The 23,939-nt window shown below is 47.3% G+C and overlaps 12 protein-coding genes across 12 annotated transcripts; 5 read left to right on the top strand and 7 right to left on the bottom strand.

Annotated features, from left to right (window-relative positions):
• Positions 1-121: 121 nt before the first annotated feature.
• On the top strand, positions 122-1,225 carry N7519_006418 (protein kinase family protein; the record flags this gene model as incomplete). Its single annotated transcript, XM_057293194.1, has 1 exon — positions 122-1,225. The coding sequence occupies one exon, from the start codon at positions 122-124 to the stop codon at positions 1,223-1,225; it is 1,104 nt and encodes a 367-aa protein (XP_057148005.1).
• Positions 1,226-1,457: 232 nt separating this feature from the next.
• Positions 1,458-3,052, bottom strand: N7519_006417 (nicotinate phosphoribosyltransferase; the record flags this gene model as incomplete). Its single annotated transcript, XM_057293193.1, has 5 exons — positions 1,458-1,678; positions 1,734-2,061; positions 2,122-2,741; positions 2,797-2,880; positions 2,947-3,052. 5 exons carry the CDS (start codon positions 3,050-3,052, stop codon positions 1,458-1,460), a joined length of 1,359 nt encoding a protein of 452 aa, XP_057148004.1.
• A 224-nt stretch (positions 3,053-3,276) lies between these two features.
• N7519_006416 (uncharacterized protein) lies at positions 3,277-4,854 on the bottom strand (the record flags this gene model as incomplete). The annotated part of the gene is made up of 4 exons (XM_057293192.1): positions 3,277-3,354; positions 3,577-4,259; positions 4,313-4,588; positions 4,650-4,854. 4 exons carry the CDS (start codon positions 4,852-4,854, stop codon positions 3,277-3,279), a joined length of 1,242 nt encoding a protein of 413 aa, XP_057148003.1.
• A 1,433-nt stretch (positions 4,855-6,287) lies between these two features.
• N7519_006415 (uncharacterized protein) lies at positions 6,288-6,798 on the top strand (the record flags this gene model as incomplete). The annotated part of the gene is made up of 2 exons (XM_057293191.1): positions 6,288-6,493; positions 6,558-6,798. The coding sequence occupies 2 exons, from the start codon at positions 6,288-6,290 to the stop codon at positions 6,796-6,798; spliced, it is 447 nt and encodes a 148-aa protein (XP_057148002.1).
• Positions 6,799-7,507: 709 nt separating this feature from the next.
• N7519_006414 (uncharacterized protein) lies at positions 7,508-7,837 on the bottom strand (the record flags this gene model as incomplete). Its single annotated transcript, XM_057293190.1, has 3 exons — positions 7,508-7,695; positions 7,740-7,795; positions 7,818-7,837. The coding sequence occupies 3 exons, from the start codon at positions 7,835-7,837 to the stop codon at positions 7,508-7,510; spliced, it is 264 nt and encodes an 87-aa protein (XP_057148001.1).
• A 771-nt stretch (positions 7,838-8,608) lies between these two features.
• Positions 8,609-9,637, top strand: N7519_006413 (alpha/beta hydrolase family protein; the record flags this gene model as incomplete). Its single annotated transcript, XM_057293189.1, has 3 exons — positions 8,609-8,647; positions 8,716-8,968; positions 9,033-9,637. The coding sequence occupies 3 exons, from the start codon at positions 8,609-8,611 to the stop codon at positions 9,635-9,637; spliced, it is 897 nt and encodes a 298-aa protein (XP_057148000.1).
• Positions 9,638-10,698: 1,061 nt separating this feature from the next.
• On the top strand, positions 10,699-11,516 carry N7519_006412 (uncharacterized protein; the record flags this gene model as incomplete). Its single annotated transcript, XM_057293188.1, has 3 exons — positions 10,699-10,860; positions 10,920-11,147; positions 11,217-11,516. 3 exons carry the CDS (start codon positions 10,699-10,701, stop codon positions 11,514-11,516), a joined length of 690 nt encoding a protein of 229 aa, XP_057147999.1.
• A 413-nt stretch (positions 11,517-11,929) lies between these two features.
• On the bottom strand, positions 11,930-12,671 carry N7519_006411 (uncharacterized protein; the record flags this gene model as incomplete). The annotated part of the gene is made up of 4 exons (XM_057293187.1): positions 11,930-12,060; positions 12,114-12,200; positions 12,252-12,386; positions 12,443-12,671. 4 exons carry the CDS (start codon positions 12,669-12,671, stop codon positions 11,930-11,932), a joined length of 582 nt encoding a protein of 193 aa, XP_057147998.1.
• A 1,146-nt stretch (positions 12,672-13,817) lies between these two features.
• On the top strand, positions 13,818-15,671 carry N7519_006410 (uncharacterized protein; the record flags this gene model as incomplete). The annotated part of the gene is made up of 5 exons (XM_057293186.1): positions 13,818-14,133; positions 14,186-14,445; positions 14,500-15,431; positions 15,452-15,572; positions 15,642-15,671. The coding sequence occupies 5 exons, from the start codon at positions 13,818-13,820 to the stop codon at positions 15,669-15,671; spliced, it is 1,659 nt and encodes a 552-aa protein (XP_057147997.1).
• Positions 15,672-16,244: 573 nt separating this feature from the next.
• On the bottom strand, positions 16,245-17,141 carry N7519_006409 (uncharacterized protein; the record flags this gene model as incomplete). The annotated part of the gene is made up of 3 exons (XM_057293185.1): positions 16,245-16,410; positions 16,465-16,542; positions 16,594-17,141. The coding sequence occupies 3 exons, from the start codon at positions 17,139-17,141 to the stop codon at positions 16,245-16,247; spliced, it is 792 nt and encodes a 263-aa protein (XP_057147996.1).
• A 1,879-nt stretch (positions 17,142-19,020) lies between these two features.
• On the bottom strand, positions 19,021-20,723 carry N7519_006408 (glycoside hydrolase family 76 protein; the record flags this gene model as incomplete). The annotated part of the gene is made up of 4 exons (XM_057293184.1): positions 19,021-19,566; positions 19,637-20,110; positions 20,160-20,401; positions 20,486-20,723. The coding sequence occupies 4 exons, from the start codon at positions 20,721-20,723 to the stop codon at positions 19,021-19,023; spliced, it is 1,500 nt and encodes a 499-aa protein (XP_057147995.1).
• A 1,006-nt stretch (positions 20,724-21,729) lies between these two features.
• Positions 21,730-23,353, bottom strand: N7519_006407 (Amino acid transporter transmembrane; the record flags this gene model as incomplete). The annotated part of the gene is made up of 6 exons (XM_057293183.1): positions 21,730-21,819; positions 21,877-22,574; positions 22,626-22,957; positions 23,011-23,083; positions 23,140-23,153; positions 23,214-23,353. The coding sequence occupies 6 exons, from the start codon at positions 23,351-23,353 to the stop codon at positions 21,730-21,732; spliced, it is 1,347 nt and encodes a 448-aa protein (XP_057147994.1).
• Between the last annotated feature and the right edge of the window lie 586 nt (positions 23,354-23,939).

Below are 23,939 nucleotides of genomic sequence, written 5' to 3'. Positions count from 1 at the left end.
CCCAAACGTTTATTGCATCGTTATACATGCGTGTCATCCCACCTGTTTATTCCAATTCATCCCCTATCACTTCTCATCTGCTCCGTACTTGCATTGAGCCGGTACCGTCGTTCAATACACAATGGAACCTTTTAATCCGAACGTGAGCAACCCTAACAACATATCGGAACTGCAAACAAATACTAAAAAGATGTCACAGTACGTTACAATCGGCTTTGTAGTCCGAAGGTCCCGCAGAAGTAGCCCACCCGAGGCCAACGAACGCCTCCCACCCGGCGTACAAGAAGTAATCTCACGCGGATCCTGCTACATTGGCAAGCTCAACGACAGAATTGTGCTGAAGTATGCCTCCGATCTCAATGACCTCGGCTTCCGGACAAGCATCAAAGTCGAGAGACGCATCCTGCAAATCATAGGCCCTCACCCCCGAATCATCCAGTCCATGGGCCTGGTCGAAGACGGTCTCATACTGAAGTACTACCCCAACGGCACTCTCCACAAGTACATCGAGGCCCACCCGGACGAGACGCTCGAACGCCGCCTGGAATGGTGCAAGCAGCTCATTGATACTCTGTCGTTCGTGCACTCCAAGCGCGTTATCCATTGCGATATCTGTCTGAGCAATATCTTCCTCGACGAGAACTTCAATATCATCCTCGCCGACTTCCAGGGTTTGGTTTTTTCGAGCGTTAATGGTCTGCCCTTGCTTGATGGAATGACACGCGAGTGCGCCAAGGCGTACATGCCCCGCCAGCATCTCTACGTCGTCAATGTTCAAACTGATCTCTTCGCTGTGGGATCGGCAATCTATCATATTATTGCTGGTCACGAGGTTTTTCCTGAGTTGGACAGCTTTGATGATGAGGATGCCATCACCGCCCGGTTTATCAACGGTGACTTTCCCAACAATGACTATGTCGCTAGTCACATTGTGGAGAAGTGCTGGCGCGGGGAGTATTCGTCCGCTGCTGAGATTTCGGCTGATATTGCTGCGGTTCAGGCTGCTGGAGAGAATGTTGATGAGGAGTTGAGGCAGCTGGATGTGGATATGGAGTTTGAGGGCGAGAAGTACTACCAGTACGAAGAGGAAGAGGAGGAACAGGGCAAAGACGAGGAAGAGGACGCAGAGTACGACGAGGAAGAGGATGCGGAGTACGACGAGGAAGAGGATGCGGAGTACGAATATGAGGATGAGGAAGACGAGGAGGACGAGAAGGTGTTGTAAGCCTTGAGTGCACAAGGCTCGGCTGTCCATCACTGGAGAGACTCGTTGCAGAAGAACAGAGTTGATGTCTTCAAGGATATCATGGATTCTTATTCTCTATGGAGGTGGCACATCATGTCTAGCGAAAATCAATAACAGCCTCTCCAATACCAATATGATCATGGCTCATGTTCAGCAAATTTTCAGCAAATGTCTATGACTCGGCGGGGAATTTATGGCGAAGATAGGTAGTCTATGCCTGCTTCGTCCAGCGGTGACTCTCGTCACCCTCTTCCCACTCGTGCTCAACGTAGCCCAGCCTTTTCTTAACTTCCTGGACCTTGGCAGATACACCCATGTTCTTGCCCATATTGTCGCTAAGCTTGACAGCGGGACGGCCGTTCGCAGTGGCGATCTTGATAACGATGTTGAGGGGCTTGGACTTTTGTCCGGTTGATTTGCTGGTAAAATCATCTGTGAATTTGTCAGCGTTCGATTATTTTGTGTAGAATTGCAAACTCAGACTTACTGGTGAAGAACGTCCCCACTCCAAATGTAGGCTGGAAGCCTGCCTCTTCGGCAATTGTTTTGTACTCCAGACAGTGCTCGATATTCAGCGAATCCGAGAACACTATTGTCTTGGTGTCGGTAATACCCTGGCTATCGTAGAAGTCCCGGACCATCTTGACGAAGAACGTTGGGTCGCCCGAATCTTGGCGGACACCGGCGTAGCTTTGAGCGTAGGTTATCGTGTTCGGCTTAACATCACCCTTTCCATTTGGTGCTGAAATAGGCTTGCTGAACGCATCCAGGAACGCCGGCGTGCCAAAGGTGTCAGTGAGAGCAATTCCAAGAACCTGTGTTTCTCTAATCAGTCTTCGGCTTTTCCAAATGCTGGGAATTTGAAAACTACATACCCCTTCTCCGAAACAGCCAAGCCAGTAACTCAACGCCAACTCATTGGAATTTTCATAGTCGTCCGTGATAGCAGCAATGGTCATGTACCATTCGTGTGCCACGGTACCGACGGCACCCGTATTGTATTTCATAGCAAAGTGCACATTGCTAGTCCCGATCATCACACCGGGCCAGCCCTGCTTCTTTCCCTCCTCTGCCGCACGGGAGAGTCCCTTCATAACCAGGTCCTGGGTGTGGTAGTCGCGGCGACGGCGCGAGCCGAATTCAGAGAACACACAGCCATTCTGGAGCAAAGTGCAACCCTTCCGGTATGCCTTCTCTTCCTGGTTCGCATAGTCCCAGTCCTTGTCAGTGAACATGAAATACGCCTGGCTGGTCAATGCCAGTAGCGGGATTTCATACAAGATCGTGTCGAGCCAGAGACCCTCCACGATATACTCCACATTGCCTTCATCGTCATCGCTGCCTGTATCTTGTTCCGGGATGAACTTGATCTTGATCTGCTCAGAGGGTCTGAGGCGGAAGGTCTCTAGGAAGGTGAGGTATTCGTCGTTGAGGTAGGGGCACTTTTGGCGGAGCCATTCACGCTCCTCGGCAGTGACGCGAATTACGGCCAGTTCTAGATGTGGATTGGTTAGAAGCTGTATTATTGCGACATGAAGGGATAACCTTACTGTCCATCTGCTCTAAAAGCCATTTGTATGCCCCGCGACGCAATTTCATATGCGGGGTCCGATTCGTGTAGCCGTAGGTCACGCCTGCGCCCAGATCAGCCCCAGATCCCCCATTGGAGATCCCCCATTCCTCGGTTAGAGGCTACTCACAAACATCGGGGAAGTATTTGAGGACCGCGCATTGCATCGTCAGCTTGTACAGATCCGTGTCCAGAAGGGATGTGACGCCCTGTGGCGGGGACATGTCTTTGCCCATCTCGTTGGTCAACCGGAGGTTCCGGTCTATCGGTGGTGAGTCAATTGAAAGGTATGGATCGCCAGAAGTTGCAGCAAAAGGTGGACAGATAAATAGGCGGAAATAGCCGGGTTGTTGCAGTTTCTTTTCTATTTTCGTTTCGTTGCGCAATCCATTTACAGCGGGGAAACACGCCGATATGCCGATTAACTGTTTGCTCTGTTTGCTCTGTTTGCACCCTTCCTTCATTTATCATATTTCTCTTTCAATTGGCTTGTCTTGATTGCGTCGCTCGTTTTGTACAGGCCTCCCATCAAATAAGACTGTGTTATCATTTCTCACGGTACTATATTGTACAGGACTTTGACAATGCTCACCACCAATGATATTACCACTTACTCCAATCTATGTGTGTGAAGATATGCACCAGCAAACTACGAAAGTAAACGACTCCCTTGAAAAAGAAACAATCAAAAATTACTACAAATATGAAATTTTTCGATTTGTGCGAATGGAATTGACAGTGTATTTATCCCATATCTCACTTCACTTCGAGTCTCAGCACCCATACCGCTCCATGATGGCCCTAAATGAAGGATCTCGCAAAAGTTCCTTTGCGGTAAGCCGTTTTCTGGCTCATAAATAAAAACTTTCGACATGATAGATTCCACATGTTGCCGCTCGGCCAGATCAGCATCGGGACGGAAATACGCAATTTTCTCAGCAATGATATGTTCTGGATCAGGAGATTGAGCCTGATCATACCATGAATCGAGTCCGCCTCGATGTGTGTAAAGACCCTTCCACTTCTCAGGTAGTGGGCCTAGGCATTCAACCATACCACTCACAACTCCACCATCGACAAATGTGGGAAACGGAGGAAATTCAAGGTAGAGCATCGAGAAAATAGCCATATAGCTCCACATATCACAGGCAAAACTTGGCTCTTGCTTATATAGTCGATCTGGAGAGCAATAATGCATAGGTGGGTAGCCGCGTTGAGTCTCGAGGTCGCCAATTTTCTTTGCTAGACCAAAATCGCAGAGATAGAATTCGTCTGTGCGAAGGTCGTCAGGAACATTTACAGGGCTCACAAGCTCGCGCTTTTTCCAAAGATCGACAAATGGTATTGTCTCCTTTATAGGCCGGCCGAGTAACTCATACTTGGCGCTTCTGCTGAGACCATCGATAGGAGCCATTCCCCACATACAGTTCTTTACATTTAAATCTATAGCATTTCCTTAGTATATAAGAAAGTGAAATAAGTAAACGTCGACTCACCGCGATGTATGATCCTAGCTTCATGTAAACTTGCCACAGTCTCTAGTAATTGCCGAGCGGCAGACATACGAGAGGCCATCGGAATCCTTTGTAAGCCAAGAGGGCAGATAGATGGCCCTTTCATAGGGAACACCAAGATCCTATGGTAGCCTTTATCATCTCGGGGTAGAAAAAAAGTCGCGGAATAGATAATCAGCCGAGAAGTATCCCGTACCGTCTTGATAATCTCATCCTGGATTCGAATTTCGTTGTCGCCCCATTTCCCTAGGGCCATGACTTTTAAGGGCCACGTCTCTCTTGTCTTGTAGGTCAAATGCCATCCAGACAGTCGAGCCACCACCAAAGCCAAGTTTATGTTCAACCAGGTACCTTTCGTTGAGCACTTCCCCAAGGCGAATGGGATAGAGGGCATATTGGTTATCCTCGGTGCGGTATCTATGCCACGGCTCAGCAATCTCTTCGAGATCAGCTTCCTCGTCTTCATCCTTCACAAAGTCACCAAAATCTGTCGTATCTCCAGGGGATGCTTCGGTGTTTGCCATTTCTGATGAATGTGGGTGAGAAGATGCGGTGAGTCCAAGGAGATCAAGCAATATACCTAGATAGTGCCGTTCGTCACACCGCCCAGTCCTGGAGAAGTGCAACGATCAACTTCATGTCCCCATCCACTCTCTCTGGATCTCACCAGTCGATCCATAGGGCTCATTTGGACCACTTTTCTTGCCCTATTTAATCCCCGCCGCTTTTGTCGTTGTGAGAACTAAGTCGCGCTTCGCTGATACCTGTGATAATCGAGGCTAAGAGACAATCAATGACACGGTTTAATGCTCCCAAAGTCTGCGAGCAATCAGTTCAATAGTGAGATTTTATCTTTAGATTCAGAATGGGCAAACGGGTCGTGGGTTCCGTAGCTTATCTCCGAGGGGACTCCGTATTGTTGAGACTTTTTAGGGCCTCCTTTGTTTGTATCCAATTTCCGCATGGCTGGCTATGGGTATATAAAATCAACCCACACCTTGTATACTATAGGAGGTTGTTTTCGACTTCTGTCGGATTGGGACTTAATGTTCATCTGACACGGGAAGCGGTGCTATCACGAACACCCCCAGTATACAGTGACCGAGAATGCCTCGTTTCAGCCACTCTACCCGTTCTATATAAGCTCGCTATCTGCAAGGTCCCCGGTATTTAACTACGCAGTTAATCAGGCCATAGGACTTCATCTTTGAGTCAGTCGGCTTGGGCGATTCATTTAAATTCTCCATTTAGTCCTACCCATCATGCCTCCCTTCTGCTTGGTCCGGGGCGGGGTTGAGAGATGGCTTTATGGACTGCCTCTCGCCCCCAAGCCCCTCCTTTCCTTTGGTTTCAAATAACCAGGATACATGCTGGCCGTGAAGCGCCTCCTTTGAGCCATTGGAACTTGAGAAAGCCCAACAATCACATCATGTTCTCCAGGAGTCTAGAGAACCAAAGGAAATAATTAGATTAAAAACAAAACATGGATAGATAAACTGGAGACTTTATAGCGATACTGACGAAAACAAACCCTGAGCGGGAGCAGAAGTGATCAAGACCTAGCAACCATGTTTCTTCCTCTCGCGTACGAGCATAACAACCCTCTCAGAGCCGCAAGCAAAACAATTTAGACACAACAAGGCTAATCTTCTGCCCTCGGGGCTATTGTAATCCTTGATATAAGAAACATATGTTGTAAAACCGCGCGGCTAAGCCTACTGGAAAGAAACAGCTTTCTGACCGCTCCAGCATGACGGTCTTTGAGGATGCCGCCTATCTATTGCCCGTGAACAATCAACGCCGGTGTTGTTTAATCCCAAATGCTACAACCACTGCTAGCTAGGCTTCCTACGTGTAGACATACAATAGCAAACATCAATCTTGATTCTATATTGTTACATCCAAAACTCTGAATTCAATCTAGATTCAATTTATCTCTTGGATAACATCTTTTCCAATGAAGACCAATCCTAGTACCATTCCTTCGAACGCCTACACTGGCACCATTGACGGGGTCGGCGTGAGTTGGGGAGAGAATGCCGCGAACAATCTCCTGTCAAATGCCAACAACTATAACGTTGATCGAGACCTACTTAAGGGTATAACTGAAACTGTGGCGGCAGGATGTGCCAATAGAATTGGCAAAAAGTCTGTCAAGATCCTGTATGAAGTCATATTTAATCCCGGGCTTGCACCACACTTATAGAGTATGCTAACTATTTCGCAGTGGCTCATTCCATGATACGACAACGAGCCGAGCCACTGGCACTATAAGGCAAGACCTTTGCCACTGCTCGATCGCGCTCTACCCCGGGGGGACAAAGGCGCATATCTACGTGACTAGCCTTAAGGTAGTCCCAATCGAAGAGATGATAGTCGTTGGAGAAAGCGTGGTGCAGAAAGGCAAAAAAGTGCGAGACCCAGTCTTATCCACTGGCTCCTTGCCTCCCATCCTAAACGAAGAATAAGCTTGCTTTTGGATACCATACCATACTTGGATATTATCCCCCTCCCAATGTACACATGTTGCTATTTGTTCTTAGCAATGCTTGGAATTGTGTGGAGAGTGGCACTGTTGGAGTACATTATCACCACCATTTGATTGACAATATGATTTGAACCAAGGAAGCAGGTACTGCTCATTTTGAATGCATTGATCTAACACTGGGTCTCTTGATTCGCTCAAAACTCCATGTTTTAGTAAGGTTCTCTCGCGCATACCTCTGCGTTGCATAACTTTCGAGATTTATGCGCCTTGTTAATTATATTTGTGTTGCGACGATATTGCCTTTGGCGCAACTATTTTCTTGTGGACGAAACGAATGTTTGGATCGACTAGATTTCATAGCAGCCATCGCCTACAGTTGTCCTTCTCAGAGGAATCGCTGCGTCACTATCTCTTACAACGAATATCGAACCAGTCCCTCGACGCTCTTTTTCTAGCTCAATATAATAGGATCTATCCATCTGGATTACTTGAACTGGTGTCTTCCCTATAGTCAATTATTCAATACCTAGGAGGTCTGCCTTTTATTGTGAATTAGCTGGTCTCTGGCATCTTTGCCCACCAGCAGTGATTCCCTGCTTGAATCACACTTCTCTATTCAGCCATGAAATAATTACATCTCTGTAATTTCTTCCATAGATCGCGTAATCCCCACGTCCCAGCAAGAAAGCTCAAAAGTCCAACGACATTAGTCGGTATTCCAATTCCCCTGTCCATGCTCTAATGAACGCACAATGGGGTCCATATAATGGTGCTAGCCAGACTTTTCCACCATACTCAATCTTCCAACATTGATTCATGCTCCTCCTCTTTCTTGGGCGCTTGATCTTTGCTCGGGTGTTCGGATGCTCCAGCTCTTCTGGACAGAGAATATTCACGCCCTAGCTTTGAAAGCTGGAGCACTATGTTCCCCAGCAAAGGTGAGCGCTCCAAAGATACCATTTCCCAATACACCCGTACTTCTCAATGAAGGGTTTTGACATCACGCCTTTAACAGCCATGTAAGACACATTCTCCAAAGCTTGGTATAAGACAAGCGTGAAGAGCTGGAGAAATGTGAGAATGCGGATCTATCGATCTCGAGGATCTTGGTGGATTCCCAGGCCCAGGTTTAAGAGTCGTATAAGACCGAATAATTGGCAGATGGATCTTGCATCTGAAGCCAGGGATGAAATGGCAAGTGTACATGATGACCGACCTTTCAATCGTCCGGAGGTTTTTTTATGAAGTATTTGTCGAGCTTTGGGAGAGGCAAGAAGATGCTAAAGAGTATTTGACAAATACTCAACAGACCTTAGTACTGCATCTTGGCCAGTTGACGTAGATATGAGCCTAAATGTCACAACCTCAGGATTAGTACATGTTGGATCCTGCATGTTTGATAGCTCTCTCTCCTTTCTCTTCTTCCTCTCCCCGTGCGAGACAGTCAATCCACACGGTGTTTTCTCCATCGATTCTCTCTCTGTATCGCATCTCTATCAGTACATCCAACTTCAGAACGGAACCCCGAAATTAAACTAGATGGGCAACCCAGCGCCAAATCCCCCCAACCAGCTGTGAATTATACTAACTTATTGAATCGTCTGATGGTGTGAGTTGTTGTCTTCACTATGGCTTCAAGCATCGGGTTTTCTGTCGTGTGGCTCGCCGATTCTTCAACGTCTTCCAACGGACCGATCTGCTTTATCTCGTTGAGCCGGGGCATCTCTAGGTACAAAATTGTCATACTAAAATACGTATCTCACTCCGCACCGGTGAAATATCGGAACACGATGACTGGGTGGAGCAATCCTGGGGTCAACCATGCCCAGGTGGAATGGAATGGATTTACCCGAAGACTACTTTACAATTATTCGGGCTTGGACTAACTTACCTACAGGTCACTGGTTCTAGTAGCTATCCTGTTTGGTTCGCGAATTGGACGTTGGATTATGCCATGTCAATAGGAGCAATGATCGTGGCTCCAGACTACCTTTTGCTGCCTGAAGTACCCGGAAAAGAGATATTGGAAGACATGGGTGATTTCTGGCACTGGCTACACAGCCCACAATTTGTTGAAGTGATCAAATATGCTAGCGACAGTCGTATTACTCCTGACCTTGATAGGGTCCTCGTGGTGGGGGAAAGTGCAGGTAAGTCTTCCGTGGTGGAATCTACCATGGCGATGGCGAACAAGAGACCTAACTAGACTATTAGGTGGGTATCTGGCTATGCAACTAGCACTTAGCTACCCATCGGACATTCGTGCTGTCATTGGAGCCTATCTAGTTCTTAATTTGAAATCAAAGCTCTACACAGAGGCATATTCCAAACCTATCCTTGGAGTTACCAACTTCCCGAATGAAATTATTGAAGAGCACATTTCAGCCTCATGCACTGTGGTTACTGCCGCGGATCCGCCAAATCGCCTCAAGCTGGCATTCTCGGTTTTCCAAAATGGTCGATTGCCAGAGTTCCTCGGGTCAGAAGACCATCTCTTCCCAATGAACAGGGTTGAAAATCTTGCTGCTACCGGAACTCTGAAACGGCCTCCAACTTTCATTTTCCATGGAAAGCAAGACTCAGCTGTGCCATTTGAGGGCTCTCAGCGGTTCGTCGATTTGCGAGAACAAGCACCCAGTGCAATCATCAACTTTCACGGTCAAGTTGGTGATCATGGGTTTGACTTTGCGACAACGTTGGAAACGGATTGGTTGAAGGAGGGTTCGGAGGTCATTTCAATCCTGGCTTGGCTCCAAAATAGTGCACTCTACCTAACCTGTGACGATTCTACATGTTTTAGTAGAGATAGCTCAATATAATTGACTTTCAGAAGACCTATTTTTACATATAAGCTATTTCGTCAGACAATCTCCCTATTAGTAGTAGACGGAAGAAGAAAATGGTGGGTATTCAACCCTACGATGAAGGTGAAACACAAAAGAATAATGGTTATCTCGGAACATTAGTTTCGTAGACGTCTCATCAATTAAAACAAAAAAAAAAGAGGCGCATCATTGTTGCCAGAAATCATACACTAATGATACAATAACAAAAAAGAAATTTAGTGCATCATCCGTGAATCGAACACGGGCCTCGTCGATGGCAACGACGAATTCTACCACTAGACCAATGATGCTAGGTAGATATGAAATGGCCCTCTTTTATGCTACAGGAGCGAAATACTATCGGTCATTATTATAGTGTGGTTGGATTGTGTCAAAAATCTTTGAGTATTCAACCTTCCAAGGAATGTCAGAATGAATTATTTCATCAAGAAATCCCTCCATACTCTACTCTATGACTATATCGCAGACGAATGAATAACTTCTGCTTCCGCTCGTTTTGTGTGGACTTTAATATATATATATATATATATATATCCAGCCCTAATTCGAATAATTTTGAACAACTACGATAGACTTTGTCCACGGTACCAACCCCAGTGGTTTATGGAAGACTTAAAGTAAATCCCAGATGCACTCCTACATGCGTATACTCCTAAATTGCATACACGCTACAAGTGTACATATCTGAGACGGAACTGCCTGGGAGTCTCAAGGTGATTTGCAGTGGTTCGTGGAGTCCCAAACTTCTGTTTGTTTGTATACTGTGTATGTACTTACCCGTGGACGTGGACGTACATGTACCTACATATGCACATAGGAATAGGAAGGTACGATCCAATTATCTAGATGTGGTATCTAGGCATTCATCAAGAAGTCGGTGAATAGCTTCGTGTAGTTCGCTCCTTCCCAAAGGCTATCTTGTATAGGATCCTTGAGAGAGAAATAACCTCGCGTCATTTTCATTTTGTTTTCCTTTCCCTCTGTGCGCGTCTATCACCTTCTACTCAGCGTCCAAGGTCAATCTACCATCCAATATGGATGAACTACCCTTTCGGAACTGGTGTCTGAACTGCCTTCATAGTAGTATCGCGAACTATGTCCCTCATCATCTCAGGCCCTTCCGAATCCACTGTGCTCCCAACGAAGACGGTCACTCGTGTGGGCAGTGTTTCCATCGAAACATTGCCTGTGACCCGGTACGTTTATCCTTCCCCGGTGCATAGGAATTGCTTTCAACGCTAACATAGTACACTAGCCCTCCATGGGAATGCAAGGTGATGTCTACGACTTATGTGCGATTCTGGAATGGGCTGGTAAGTTCTGGTCTCAAGAAGGAAAGTTCATCTGGAATTTGGGGTTCCGCCTTGCTATTTGTGAAGCCTCCAAGGAACTCTGCATCCAGTTTGAACGTGCCGAAATGAGCCACCGCCGCCATCATATGTTGAGCGTTATTGACTGGAACGATACAAGCGAAGTGCAAACTGTATGTTTTCTTGGGCGTTGGAGCCCTTCATGCATTGTTAACTCCTGGCTAACCATAAAACCATAATAGGCCGATATCGATAACTACCGAAGATTCCTTGCTCAACGTCGTGGAGCGTTACCTGCTCTGACACTCCCCGCCACTGGAATTATGAATCGTCAGGACTTTGTTACATACAACCCGGAAAGACTCCTGCGCCTCTGCAGTGGAGACCCTGGCTTCTTGGTGTGGTTGGAGGCAAAGACAGCGTTCCTGAATTGCATCCAGCAGAGATCCATCTCAACCTACGGTGGCGAGGATCGGAAGAACGGAAAGAGAAGACTGGCTCTTATCAAGAATGGTTTCCCCGCGGAACTGAACTGGGTTTAACGGGGTGATGGCTCAGTTGCTGTTTGCTGGAATTGGGGGATACCCATCTTCTTACATCAAGTCAAATACTTTCAAATAATCAAACTTCTAACTTCGAATCAGGTGTTCACCACAATTATTGCGAAGCTTGTCGAGATGTACGACAGGCTGACAGATTGGTTTTGTGCGGTAGAGTGTGTATGTTCGCGACTTGGATACTTCCCCCTTGCCACTTTCGTCTGCTATAATCACAATAGCGGCTCTTGAATCAAGAAGATACAATTACTCATCCCCCAGCTCGCGGGTACATTAACTTACTTCGTCATACAGGTGGCCTCGAACACCAAGGCAGTAAAAAGGTGTCTACATAATCTGCAGTCGGTATTGCCATTTTCAAGCGTATGTTACATCTGACAGATCAAGGTCAGAGCTACTTACGCCTCCATCCATCCTTTCTCGTTCTCGTCAGCAAAACTCTCCCGGTATGGATGCTTCTCAATCCATTCCTCTGCACCGACAACTGTCGCAGATTTCTCATAGAATTCGCTGAGCACATCGTTCAGCTCTATAAATCATTAATAACCGCCCAATCTTCTCACGTATCTTGCGTTAACTCACTTTCGATTTCCATGGGACTTGAAGGCTGCAGAGAAAAGCGAGACACGCCCTCTCGCCACAGTATCAGGGCCGGTGGGATAGGAGTACCTAAACTCATAAGCTTCTGTTTTTCACTAAAATCGAACATAGAGAACATACCCCGCGGAACACAGATAACAGTGGGATCCATGAGACACTTGCCGTCGGCGATCTCTTCCTGGTACCGTTCGAAGTCAAAGCGCAGCATTTGCTGCATAAGACGGGAATTGGGCATGAAGATCGGCCCATTGGAGTCTATTGCGTAGATAGTTAGACCCAATTACACAAGGGCTGGACAGGAGTTTACAGACAAGGGCTTGACTTCGAGATCGCGGCGTGCACTAGGCCATCCTTAGACACATTGACTGCATCCTTCCTGTGGCGGGTCTCGTCTTGGGTCACATCGTATAGTGTGGCCCTGCGGTCCAGCTGGTACCGGTACATCGTCGCGGGAAATGAAGCATGGGTGGAAAGCAGGGAGAACTTTCGCGCTTGGTTCATGTTCAGCCGGGCGGCTGGTAGCCAGTGAGTGGCGAGCATTGTTGGAGTGTGTCGCAAGCTAATGAAGGGGTAAATTTTTAAGTGGTGTGTGATTAAATTAGCCTCCAGATATTGCGGAAAGGACCGTGGACCGGGAAAGGAACACGGGGCCGTGAGCGGGAAACACAATGTTGGGACAACCTTGGAAGGTTTGAGTGGACCTTCCGAGATTCCTACGTAACGCAATGAATTTCTACAGATATTGAAGGTATTTTGGTAATTCGGGAACTTGAAGATTAATATAATTTGATTTTGATATAGCTTATAAGATTTTATATTGATGCGAATTGCTTCATACGCTTCTGTATATTTGGATTTGCTATTAATAACACGGCGTATTGTAAGTAGATCACGTGATTCCAACCCAGTTGGAGTTTATTGGAATTACTAAGAATGGGGCCGAATCTTCCAACCTTGGAAGGTTCCAAGGTTGGAATGCCTGATTACTTGCTGCAGGAGATACTTTTAATATCACAATTTTAATCCCGGGAGTTTGTTCTTGGGCTATGTATATACTCCCATTTCGGAGCATTTGCTGGTTAAACCAGAGGATTTGCCGGTCAAAGACATTATAAAAACATTCTCTCAGGGGTCGTCATTTATTCCGAAACTCCCCTAACTCTATATTGTTGTTTTCAATTTGATACAACATCCTTGGGTGGTCTAAAATGGGTCGAAAGTTGAAATAAAAGTGGAATTTGCTATCCGGTGCGGCCCCACCAACACGGCCAACCTTAGGGGTCTTCGGTATTTGACACGGGTATCCAAACGTCGCAATGAATTATCCCGATGAACCTGAGTCTGACTCAGGTAAATGCTGGAGCTCGGGAGTGTTGATTGACCGAAGGCCCAAGCTCCAATCAATCTAATCTATGCGCAACAACTAATATCCCTCCAATAAGCAGATCTATTGCTAGTGATCTTGTTCTTAAATACATGTCGATCCGGGCCTGACGCGCGTTGATTAATCTATTCCACAGAGCAGAGAAGAAGATCGTCAACGCCGTTGCATGATAAGTTTAGGCCGATGGAGAAAGTCGGTTCGACATAAGCCGGAAGAAGAAGGTCGTCAACGGTGTTTCGTGATAATGTTCAGCCGATGGAGAAGGTGGGTTTAGTATATAAGTCGGCGCTTTTGCAGCTAGAATGAGTCCCTCGACATCCAGGAACCTCCTTCACCCAGAAGTCTCTATCATCCAGAAGTCTCTATCATCCCTTCGAGCAATGTTGTTCTGGACCGCAGTTCTATCAGCTGCCCTCGTGGCAGGCTTAACCGTCAAGGAAACAGATGATGGTATCGTCGTTGACGTTGAAGGCGATGATGCCTTCGTGGTGACCATCGACAACTCGGGATCTATCTCCTCGCTCCAGTACAGAGAAACTGAGTATCAGTACTCTGGAATGCTGAGTCACATTGCATCTGGCCTCGGTAGCGGCGCGTCCGTGAATCATACGACCGAAGGTTTCTCCCCACCCCAGGTTCAGTGCCCAGTTCATACATCTAACAGGACTAGGGAATTATGCTGTCGTTTCGGCCACTATCGATGACGACGAATTCAACCTGACCCACTACTACGTCTTTCAGGATGGCCTTAGCGCGATCTACATGGGCACTAATTCGCTCTCCCAGCCCTCCGTCGGGGAGCTACGCTATATCGCACGTTTGACTAACCTTCCTGAGGCCTATAAGGAGGGCGAGGTCTCGGATATCACTGGCGGAAAAGCCGTCGAGGCAGAAGATGTTTTCCTTGTTGATGGAGAGACACGAAGCAAGGTACCACTGACCGTATTCTCTTACTCGGTTGCCCACAGCTGACACATAAGGTAGTTTTACTCCTCCCAGCGCTTCATCGATGACTCTGTCTACTGCGCCTACACCTCAGACAGCTCCGTCCATGCCTGCTTCCTCTCTGACACGCGCTCCCGCGAGAAATCCTCCGGCGGTCCCTTCTTCAGAGACATCGACCTAAACCTCGGGGGCGACTACCACTCCGTCACCTACTACATGAACTCCGGCCATGCCCAGACAGAAGATTTTCGCACTGGCTTCTTCGGCCCATACATCTTGTCATTTTCAGGCTCCTCGATCCCATCGTGGTCCGACTTCGACACCTCCTTCTTCGATGACCTCAAACTAGACGGCTACACTGGCTCCTCAGGCCGCGGCGCCATCTCCGGCTCCGTAAGTGGAACATCCGACACCCTCCCGGCCGTCGTCCACTTCTACAATGACGACTACCAATCCTGGACAAATGCCTCAGACGGCTCCTTCACGTCCCCAGAACTCGTCAAGGGATCGTACACCGTCGCCTTATACCAGGACGAACTGCTCGCAGCCACCACAACCGTGGCCGTATCAGCCGGGGCAACAGCAACAGCCTCGATCAGCGCAACGAACGAAATCATCACCGGGAAAAGGACCACAATCTTCCAAATCGGCGAGTACGACGGCACACCCTCCGGCCTCCTCAACGCAGACAAACAGCTCCGCATGCATCCTTCCGACGACAGGATGTCGGATTGGAACCCTACCCCGTTTGTCGTCGGTTCAAGCAAAGACAGCTCCTTCCCTATGGCGCTCTTCGCCGACGTCAACAACAACTTCGAGATCCAGTTCAAGGTCGACGGAGCCATCGACGCCAAAAAGGTCACGGTCCGAATTGCAACGACCCTCTCGTACGCCGGTGGACGGCCTCAAATCACCCTTAACAAAGACGAGTGTGACGCGCCTGATGCTCCGGCTACGATCGACTCGAGGGTGTGACGCGTGGCGCGTATAGGGGTCATGGCGATGTGTACACCTGCTCCTTTGATGCGGCGAGTGTGGTTGATGGTGAGAATTCAGTCTATATCGCGGTTGTATCGGGAAGTAGTGGTGAGAAGTTCCTCAGCCCGAACTTTGTGAGTATCCTGATTTCTTTTTTATCTCTTCTGGTTCGCCGTGGATTGTGGCTAATGACTTCTACGCAGGTCGTTGATGCTGTTGAGGTTTACTATTGAGTTTCGGTGGACGCGAACTGTGTATCCTGCTGTGGTGCCCTTGGCGGTTTCTGGACCTAGTTGCTTTGGATCTCTTTGCGTTGTATGTAAGATATGCCAAGGGGTATCTTATCTAGGTCGGGGATTTAAGTATGTCAACTCGGGTAGTGTTGTTGATGCCTGGGTTCTAAGGCATCAACCTCTCCATGGTTAGTCTAGATAAGTTGTTGGGAGTTTGCTCCCTATTCTCCCAATACAACTCTCTCCTCTCTGCATCTTGAACCCTACATACTGTAGGCTTCACCAGGTAGACTTTTGGTAGTCTGCTATTTGGCTATAACTTGAGTTCCCTTATTTTGTAAACCACTCATCCTACCCTGTATAGAAGCTCAGAGTCCGAACTCAGTATATATATAGCGAGACCGTGGAAAGTATGGTGCGCATTATACTGGGGTGAAATTTCCTAGTATATGGAGCAAGTAGCCAGATACATTCTTGATGGATCTTGGTATCCCTTTTAAACTAGTTGGTTAAACGCACGAGACTAAGCGACGGTATTGCTCCCTGGTCCCTTCCGGGTATCAAACCCCCTTATCACCATATCCAGCCATTTGATGAGTGTCTAAGGTCTTTCGCCACGTCGGGAATGTTCTTGCACCGGTCCGAGCTGTTTAGGGCCGGGGAAAACCTCAAGAAATTGCGGTCATTCCATCTCCCGCTCTGGCCAATGTAGGCAGCCTTTCCGAAACCAGAGATTTTCCTACACGCTATTAGTTTAAGTTTGCAAGGGGCACCTAGGCAGAGTAGAACATACACATCACCTGTGGCCTTGTCGAGTATGACCTTTGACGTGGACGGCATCATCGGCTCGTACCCAAAGGTAAGAACTTCCCTAATTGGTGTTAGCAATAAGTATACATAACCAGGGTATTTAGTAACGAACGTGTAGGCCTCTCGGAACTTTTCACGGATGCTTTCACGTTCTTTGTAGGGAAGTCTCCAGAACTCCCGAAAATCAAGAGGATCCCCTTTGACCTTTTCCCATACAAGGTACAAGATATATCCGCCGGGGACAAGGTCATTTTTGTCTTGGTGGTCGGATTCATATCCAAGGAGTTTGGGGGTAGCACTACACCCGTTTTCCGTGAGATACTTCAAGGCAGCCAGCTCCACGTGGCCTGGTTGTTGATCGACGGCCTGTTTCGCTCGAGTGCGCGGATCGTCAAGTTCAGTTCCTTCCCAAGGAATCTGCTTAAACATTCGGAGGAACGCGAGCTTGTCCTTAGCACCATCACGCTCGCAGAGATACTTACCAACGGTAAATGCGGGGCCCATTTCCTGCTTAACATCCTCTTCGGTAAGCGGGAACGGATTCTCACTCAGCTTTTCCTTAATGATCCATTTCCTGCGGGGGTAATCGTCCGAAGCGTGTGTGATGATCTTTTCACCAATCATCTTAGGAAGAACAGGACGGCGTTCCGTTTCGGGCATATTGAACGTTGGAAAGTGCAGATGATAGATGAGAAAATGCAAGAAGGTTGAAGGTCAAGAGAAACCTCGCAAGGTTGGATCTAACCAGTTGGAATGACGACAAAGATCAATTTAAAGTTTAGGCAAACATAGAGCACAGACCTACTACATGTAGTACATATAGCAGTGTTGACATACATGGGATATCTTTGTCTCTCTGTGTGCAGACTGAGCTATTTGCTAGTTGCCATTTCTTTGTCAGTACAGGCTTTATGTACAGCCTGCTTTCTATAAATCCATTACGACCTCTCTTCTTCCGATTTTCCCCAGCTAGTATCCACTAGATCTCCAGTATCGTAGCCCTCAACAAGCAGGTATGTATATATGCACATCCATACCCACATATGTAGGTTAGGTAATACCTTGTTGCCTATACGAGATACTACGACCAGGATAACATCTAGGCCGAATTTGAGCAGCACACTGGGCCGAAGTGAAAGTCTGTTTCTGTCCGTGGCAATATATGGGCATTGCGACAGTACGAAAATGAAGCTAGGTCAAAGCAAAGGTGAGGACTATAGAGATCATTTCTTGAATAATCAATTGCATCCCTCAGTGGGACTGACTGCTGATACGGCAGAAGGCCTCGAAGAGTCAGTATCAACTCATTTGGGTATATTATTTGAGCTGCATTCCACAGGCATGCGAGACAAAGCTAGCAAGCCTAGATACAGTGGTTCCAATGTGCATGATTTTACTAGCAATGAATAAAATTAAGTCGGAACATTTAGTCTTAAGGCTCTAGCGAAGTTGGTTTTAACCCTGTCTCGCTCTTAGAATTGTGAATGGATAATGAAAAAGACATGTTCGAAAATGTCATATAAATTTGAGATGTTACACTTCATTCGCCAACTTCGGAGATAGCAAACCCTAGAGGAAACACATTCTACCTGGAATTTTTGCCCTGATTTTAGCTACGATTCGTGCGAGCGAAAATTGATCGATCTTGATCAGCTTCAATAATATGAACATCAACCTCACTGTCACTTCACCTGGGCATAAGATGACCTTAGCAGATAAAGAGTATGTAACTAATTTGTCGTTTTGTTGACTTACTTTTTAACAATATAGTATGTAAAGAGCACTATCAAAACCGGATAAAACGATAACCCGGTTATAACGATCGGAATCCAGTGCACGAATTAATCTGCTATATAAGAATCGTTAAAAATGGGAGGGAATCCTAACCAAAAATGACACTGTACGTATAAAAATGCGGATAAAAGTAGTCGGCGCTATTCCTAGCATTACTTTACTTTATACATTCTTTTACCTATATGACCCATAAGCTACAATATGCGATATAGCTAGATAAATACTACGTTTTTATTGATAATAGAGACTCGCTATAAGGGGTCAGTTCGCGGTCGTGGTCCTCACCCTGTAAAGTGCACTTAGTTACCCTCTTCTCTCATACATAGCTGCTTTCTATGATTCCCTCTCACATATAACCTGGCACATACGACCATAGGGTGTGGAAAACAGGGCTTCCCGTCCGCTCAGCCGTACTTAAGCCACACGCCGGTGAGTTAGTAGTTGGGTGGGTGACCACCAGCGAATCCTCACTGTTGTATGTTTTTTGCATGCTTTTTATTTTTTTCGTGTCTCTCTCTCTTCGTAGGCCAAGTTCCGAGTGTTTCATATGTTGTATAGAGCAGACCTTACCTATTTAGATACGGAGTAGTAGGTAGAGGCTCCCCCCCATTCCGTCCTAGATAGCCTGCCTTGAGTGGTACAAGTGAACAGAAAAAGAATCTTCTTATGTGAAGTGAATATATACATCAGCCCGTAAGGTTTACCCCTGCTCAGGGGTCCATAAACAAAAAGACCACCCCGCCTATCATACCACCCACAAAAACCACTGCCAGGATTCCAGCTCCTGCTTTATCTGCCGTTGTAATAGGAGGCAACGGTGCAGATCCCGACCTCCCCCCCTAGTGCCAGCATTCGGGTCGCTCGAACCGTTTCCACCTGTTGCTGTCGAGACTGGTTTTGAGGACGAGCCTAGAAACTTCAGCATAACAGCACTCATCATCTGACTACCACTGATTGCATTCTCCATCGAATTCTGTCCATCATACCCGCCGTACCAGCGGTTACCACAGAGGTCTTTGCCGTCGCCGGTGCATGACTTTGCAGCACCCTCGGCTGAAACTTGTAGTTTGGGTAGGATCTTCTCCCTAAGGGAAGGGATGATCAATGCAATATCTGAAAGCCACGATACCGTGAGGCCTTTGAAAAGTGGGCCGTTCGCGTCTTTATAGCACTGGCCCACAGCTTCGCACCGCCAGTCGGTGATCACACCACCGTGCTCGGGTAGGAAAAATGTAGTAAACAATGAATCCAGTAGGTTGTTTGTGATATCAAGCCATTTAGTATCGTTCGTCTATATCGAGGTTCGGTTAGCATGTCAACTGAGTTAATAAGTTGATAGGAGACAAAAGAACAATACTTACATAGGCATACATATACCCAGCACCAGAAAGATAGGTACCATAGTTGTATGTCCACCTGGTGTGGTCAGGCAAGGTGCAGCCATTGGGGCCCCCAGTGCCTTGTCTGACACTATCTGCCACTGCCCATGTTTCATTATTGACCAGATTCACAGTGGTGGACCAGTCCCAGACTTTCTCAGCCCACGTAGCATACTCTTCCTCTTGGGTATACCAAGCGAGACGTGCTGCCAGCATAAAAAAGCCACCGTTTGACACCGCGTTCTTCATGGTATAACCACTTTGCCAGATTTCCTTCTGCCAGCGAAGGCCACCACCGCAAATAGTCGTGTCCCACCCCTTCCCGTCTGACGATTTCTGGTCATTGAAAACGCCCTCTGCAAGGGTGAGCCAGGTGTCTCCACTTGGACGATTCGGGAATTTATATTCTGCTGCAGTGATCGCCGCCAGACCCCAGAACATTTGATCGTCATTTCCCTATAGAATGGTCAGAACGGTGACGGCATATCCTCAAACGGACACTTACTACTCCTACCGCCCAGGAAGGCATGTAGTCTCCGCCCGCACCCCCCTGGTGTTGTAACCCGATGCTGACGTCCTCGTTATAGGTTGTGTCGTTCGTAGCATGCCAATAATTGAGACATGCCAGGAACAAAGCGGCTCCTGTCCACCAGGACCTTGAGATGAAGCCTGGATTGTCTGTCCCGTTCTGTGTGTACCATGTCATCATGTTGTAGGCGGCGGTGCTCCCGGCATCTTTGATCGATTCTACTCATTGAGAAAGACCATGTAATTAGCAATTCAGCCTTCGAAATGAGAGGAGAACATATATCCCCGCATCCAGTCTCTTACCCTGACTGTTAACATCGAGGTCGAGCGCATAGACATGGCCGATAAACGGTAGAATGCGCAAGGCCACTATGGCCATATGCCCAGCGCCTTTAAACCTCATTGTCCTCAGGGTGACCGCAACCGCCGAGAGTAGCCAAGGGACCAAGGTTCTTGGCCGATGCGATGTTGATAAATACAAAGATTTTGTCAGGGACCGGATAAAGAAATGTTTCAGCCTGGAAGCGAACAGACGGAGCATGAAGCCGATTTAATTGGAGTAACTGAAGGAAGTGGGACCACTGAAATGGGGCCAAACCCTCAGCATGTGTTTCAGTCGAATGATTCGTTAACTCCGTTAGAATGTTGTATATTGTATACGGGTACGGGGGCTTTGGAGGCTCCTATCACGTCTATCACGTCTCTAACAGACAGCCCCCAAACTTCGAAAGTGCTGTCCCCACGGCCGCGCAGAGCGACCCTCCGCCGGATGCGCCGGCTCCCCCGCGTGCCCGTCACGTTTTTCATCATCTCCCTTCCGTTCTTTTGTCGAATGCGACAGCAAATCTGACCTAAAAAAGCGCCTTCATGCAGGGTGTAAGCGCTTCAGGGTGGAGGTCCACCTTTGGCCCACGGCCCAATGCCAGCCAAGACAAGGCCCACGGGCGGCCCGGATGTGCCCGTGGCCAGGTCCCTTGGCGGAGCGTCAGGGACACTTCCCCATCAGGTGATCTGGTCAAATGGCGAAGTCGAGTTGCCCAGACAATATGGCCCAACTACTGGTCTCCAATTTTCTTCGCGTAAACCCTCATTTAATTGATGGAGTCTGTCAAATACAAGACTACAGTAGAGAGAAGAAAAACACGTGACCAAGGTCAGTATATAGACAATGACGATGACGATGACGATAGAAATCTAACTAGCTGCCATGAAGCTGCTTCTAGATAGCTTCATGGGACAAAGAAATCAAAGACATAGAGAGTAGAAACATCTAGTAGGAATCAAGGAAAGGAAGATCTGTCGCACACTGGATGAAGGCAAAGGCATAAACTGCATCTGTCATTAATGCATCACTAATTAATCTATTTCACTGCCGAGTCATTGGTGGCACGTATTTAAAGCAAAATTTTTGGTTGTGGATCATTGTATAACATCGAATTCTATAAACAATGCATTTCAGGAAGTAATTGTACACTTGAAATCTATCGTAGCCATGCAATCAATATATATAAGGATATTCCGCAAATACCAGGACACAGAAGAGTCGTTTAAGCATTGTTTGCGCAGGAGAAAGGTTTGTGTGCATTCTGCGCATTGATCCGAATGCTCGTTCCAGTGGCCCAGAGACCCATTCCACACTGTAATTCGTTAGTATCAGATTATCGTGGACCAAAAGGTATGGGCAAGGAACTCACAATCAGACAACACAGGGCAACAAGGAAGATATTGAGTGCAGCCAAGGCCATCTTTCGTTTGCTTGAAAGGTACTGTCCGCGGTTCATCTTCAACCAAAAGAGGCCCTCCAGACCGAACGAAAACCAGCTGCAGAACGCCGCCGCGATCATGTTGAGCAGATCGTTGAACACAGGGATGGCGTTTGCGATCAACCACGCGATAACCCACATGATGAAAGTGATCAGTACCCAACTGCCATATGAACGGAAAGATCTCTCGCTCATCATATGGGTGCCACGGAACATCCGCACATAGATGCATTTTGCACCGACGTGGCAAATGACCACTCCAGCAATGACGATCGTGCCGATAGAGATGCCGAATGCGATTTTCGACACGAGTTCGCTTGCACTCAGCAGGGCGGGGCTGAGGACATTCGGTCCGGCGTATCGGTATATCACGATGGCAGTAACGAGATACAGCGATGTGTCTGTTACTTGGAAGGCAATCAGCGCCTTGGGGTAGTCTCTTGGATCTGCCAGCTCGGACTGGAAGCTGAAAAATGACATATGGCCGGAATAGGCGAGGACAATGTTAAGAGTCGCGGAGAAGCCGTTCATCAGAGTTGGATGGGTAATAGCGTATGTTCTGGGATCGGGCATGTCAATTCCAATAGCGATCATGGTAATCATCACCGCGGTGAAGATTGATAGCGAGGCTAGTACTTGTTAGTTTGGCTTTCGACAGCAGAAAGGGAGTTTGGTCATACAGATAATCCCCAGATACGAAACTTCCTCCAGGCGCCTTGAAAGGGTAAGGATGAAGCAGAGGATAGTCCCCACCACAGAGAAAACGATGGTACACGTCCCGTGGTTAGTAAGAGTGTTCATCATGATAGAGAATGTCAAGACATGAGCGCCCATAAGGAAGATAAAACAGACAACCTGGGCGACATTCGTAATCTCACGACACCAAGGGCCGCCTAAGATCTCCGCAGCGTCTGCCATGTTGTGGACTTGAGGGTATCGCAATTTGAATTGGCCGACAACATATCCGGTGTAGGTCGTCAATGCCCCAATTCCAACAATAATGATACATCCACTGCCAGGGTTAGCACGAGTTCATAGTCAAAAAGAAGTTCTCATCAGACGTACGGGACCAGACCCAAGACTGCCATTGATGACGGGAGGGAGAGAACTCCCAATGAGACAGACTGAGCAATCATCACTAATGGCTGGTTAGCTGTGGTCCATGATTGATCAGTCCAATTGAGGTATATGTACAGATTGCACAGTTCCTGAACAAAATTGATTAGCTTCCTGCACTGGCTTACTGCGAAACTGCAGTGTAGACTTACCACCACTTCATAGTCCTGTACCGCACTCCGCCAACCTCTTCGCCGGCAAAGGGGTCTTGTGACGACTTCTCTAGCTCCATGTCTTTCTCCATGTCTTTCTCCATATCCTTTGCCATGTCATTTTCCATATCTTTCTCCATGTTGGTATTGTCAAAAGGTTGGTTGCAAGTTGACGTTGACTCATTGAGCATCGACAATCCCGAGGTCTGGAGAAATCTCTGTTTGCCGCGGCCCCACTATTTCCTTGTCTGGGGAAGACAACTACGAGACGGACAGAGGGAAGCAATGATAGAAAGACGCAGACAGAGCTGAGAATTTGAGCGGAATATTCGGAATATCGACCGAGATGATCTTTTGATCAATTGATTATTCACGCCTGCCGGCGGAGGGAGGACTGTGTGCTACAGGCATTGTTTGGTCCTGTGTCTGAATAGTGTCTATCACATTAAAAGACATAAAAAAGACATCCCCCGGATTCTCATTTCTTCCCCGCATTAAGTGGAGAGTATCTGGAACAAATAAGACTCAAATCTTACCTATAAAATGTTTTGTTGGCGTCTTCGATTGAGCACGGAACAGAATCTCCTGTTCCGTTTCTGTTCCGGGCCCACTCTCCGTGTCCGAAGCTGGAAAAGCTCTTTACCGCAAATCCGTTCAAACAAGTAAACATAATTGAGGAAGCAGTCCTCATCCTAAGAATGCTTTCTCTATGCTTTATGCTATTAG

Source organism: Penicillium mononematosum (genome assembly GCF_028829835.1).
Source record: "Penicillium mononematosum strain IBT 11891 chromosome Unknown utg000003l:1.0-8172316.0:1.0-8177699.0, whole genome shotgun sequence".
Classification (NCBI taxonomy): Eukaryota; Fungi; Ascomycota; class Eurotiomycetes; order Eurotiales; family Aspergillaceae; genus Penicillium; species Penicillium mononematosum.
Note: the sequence above shows the minus strand (reverse complement) of the source record. Positions and strands in the feature narration are given on the sequence as shown.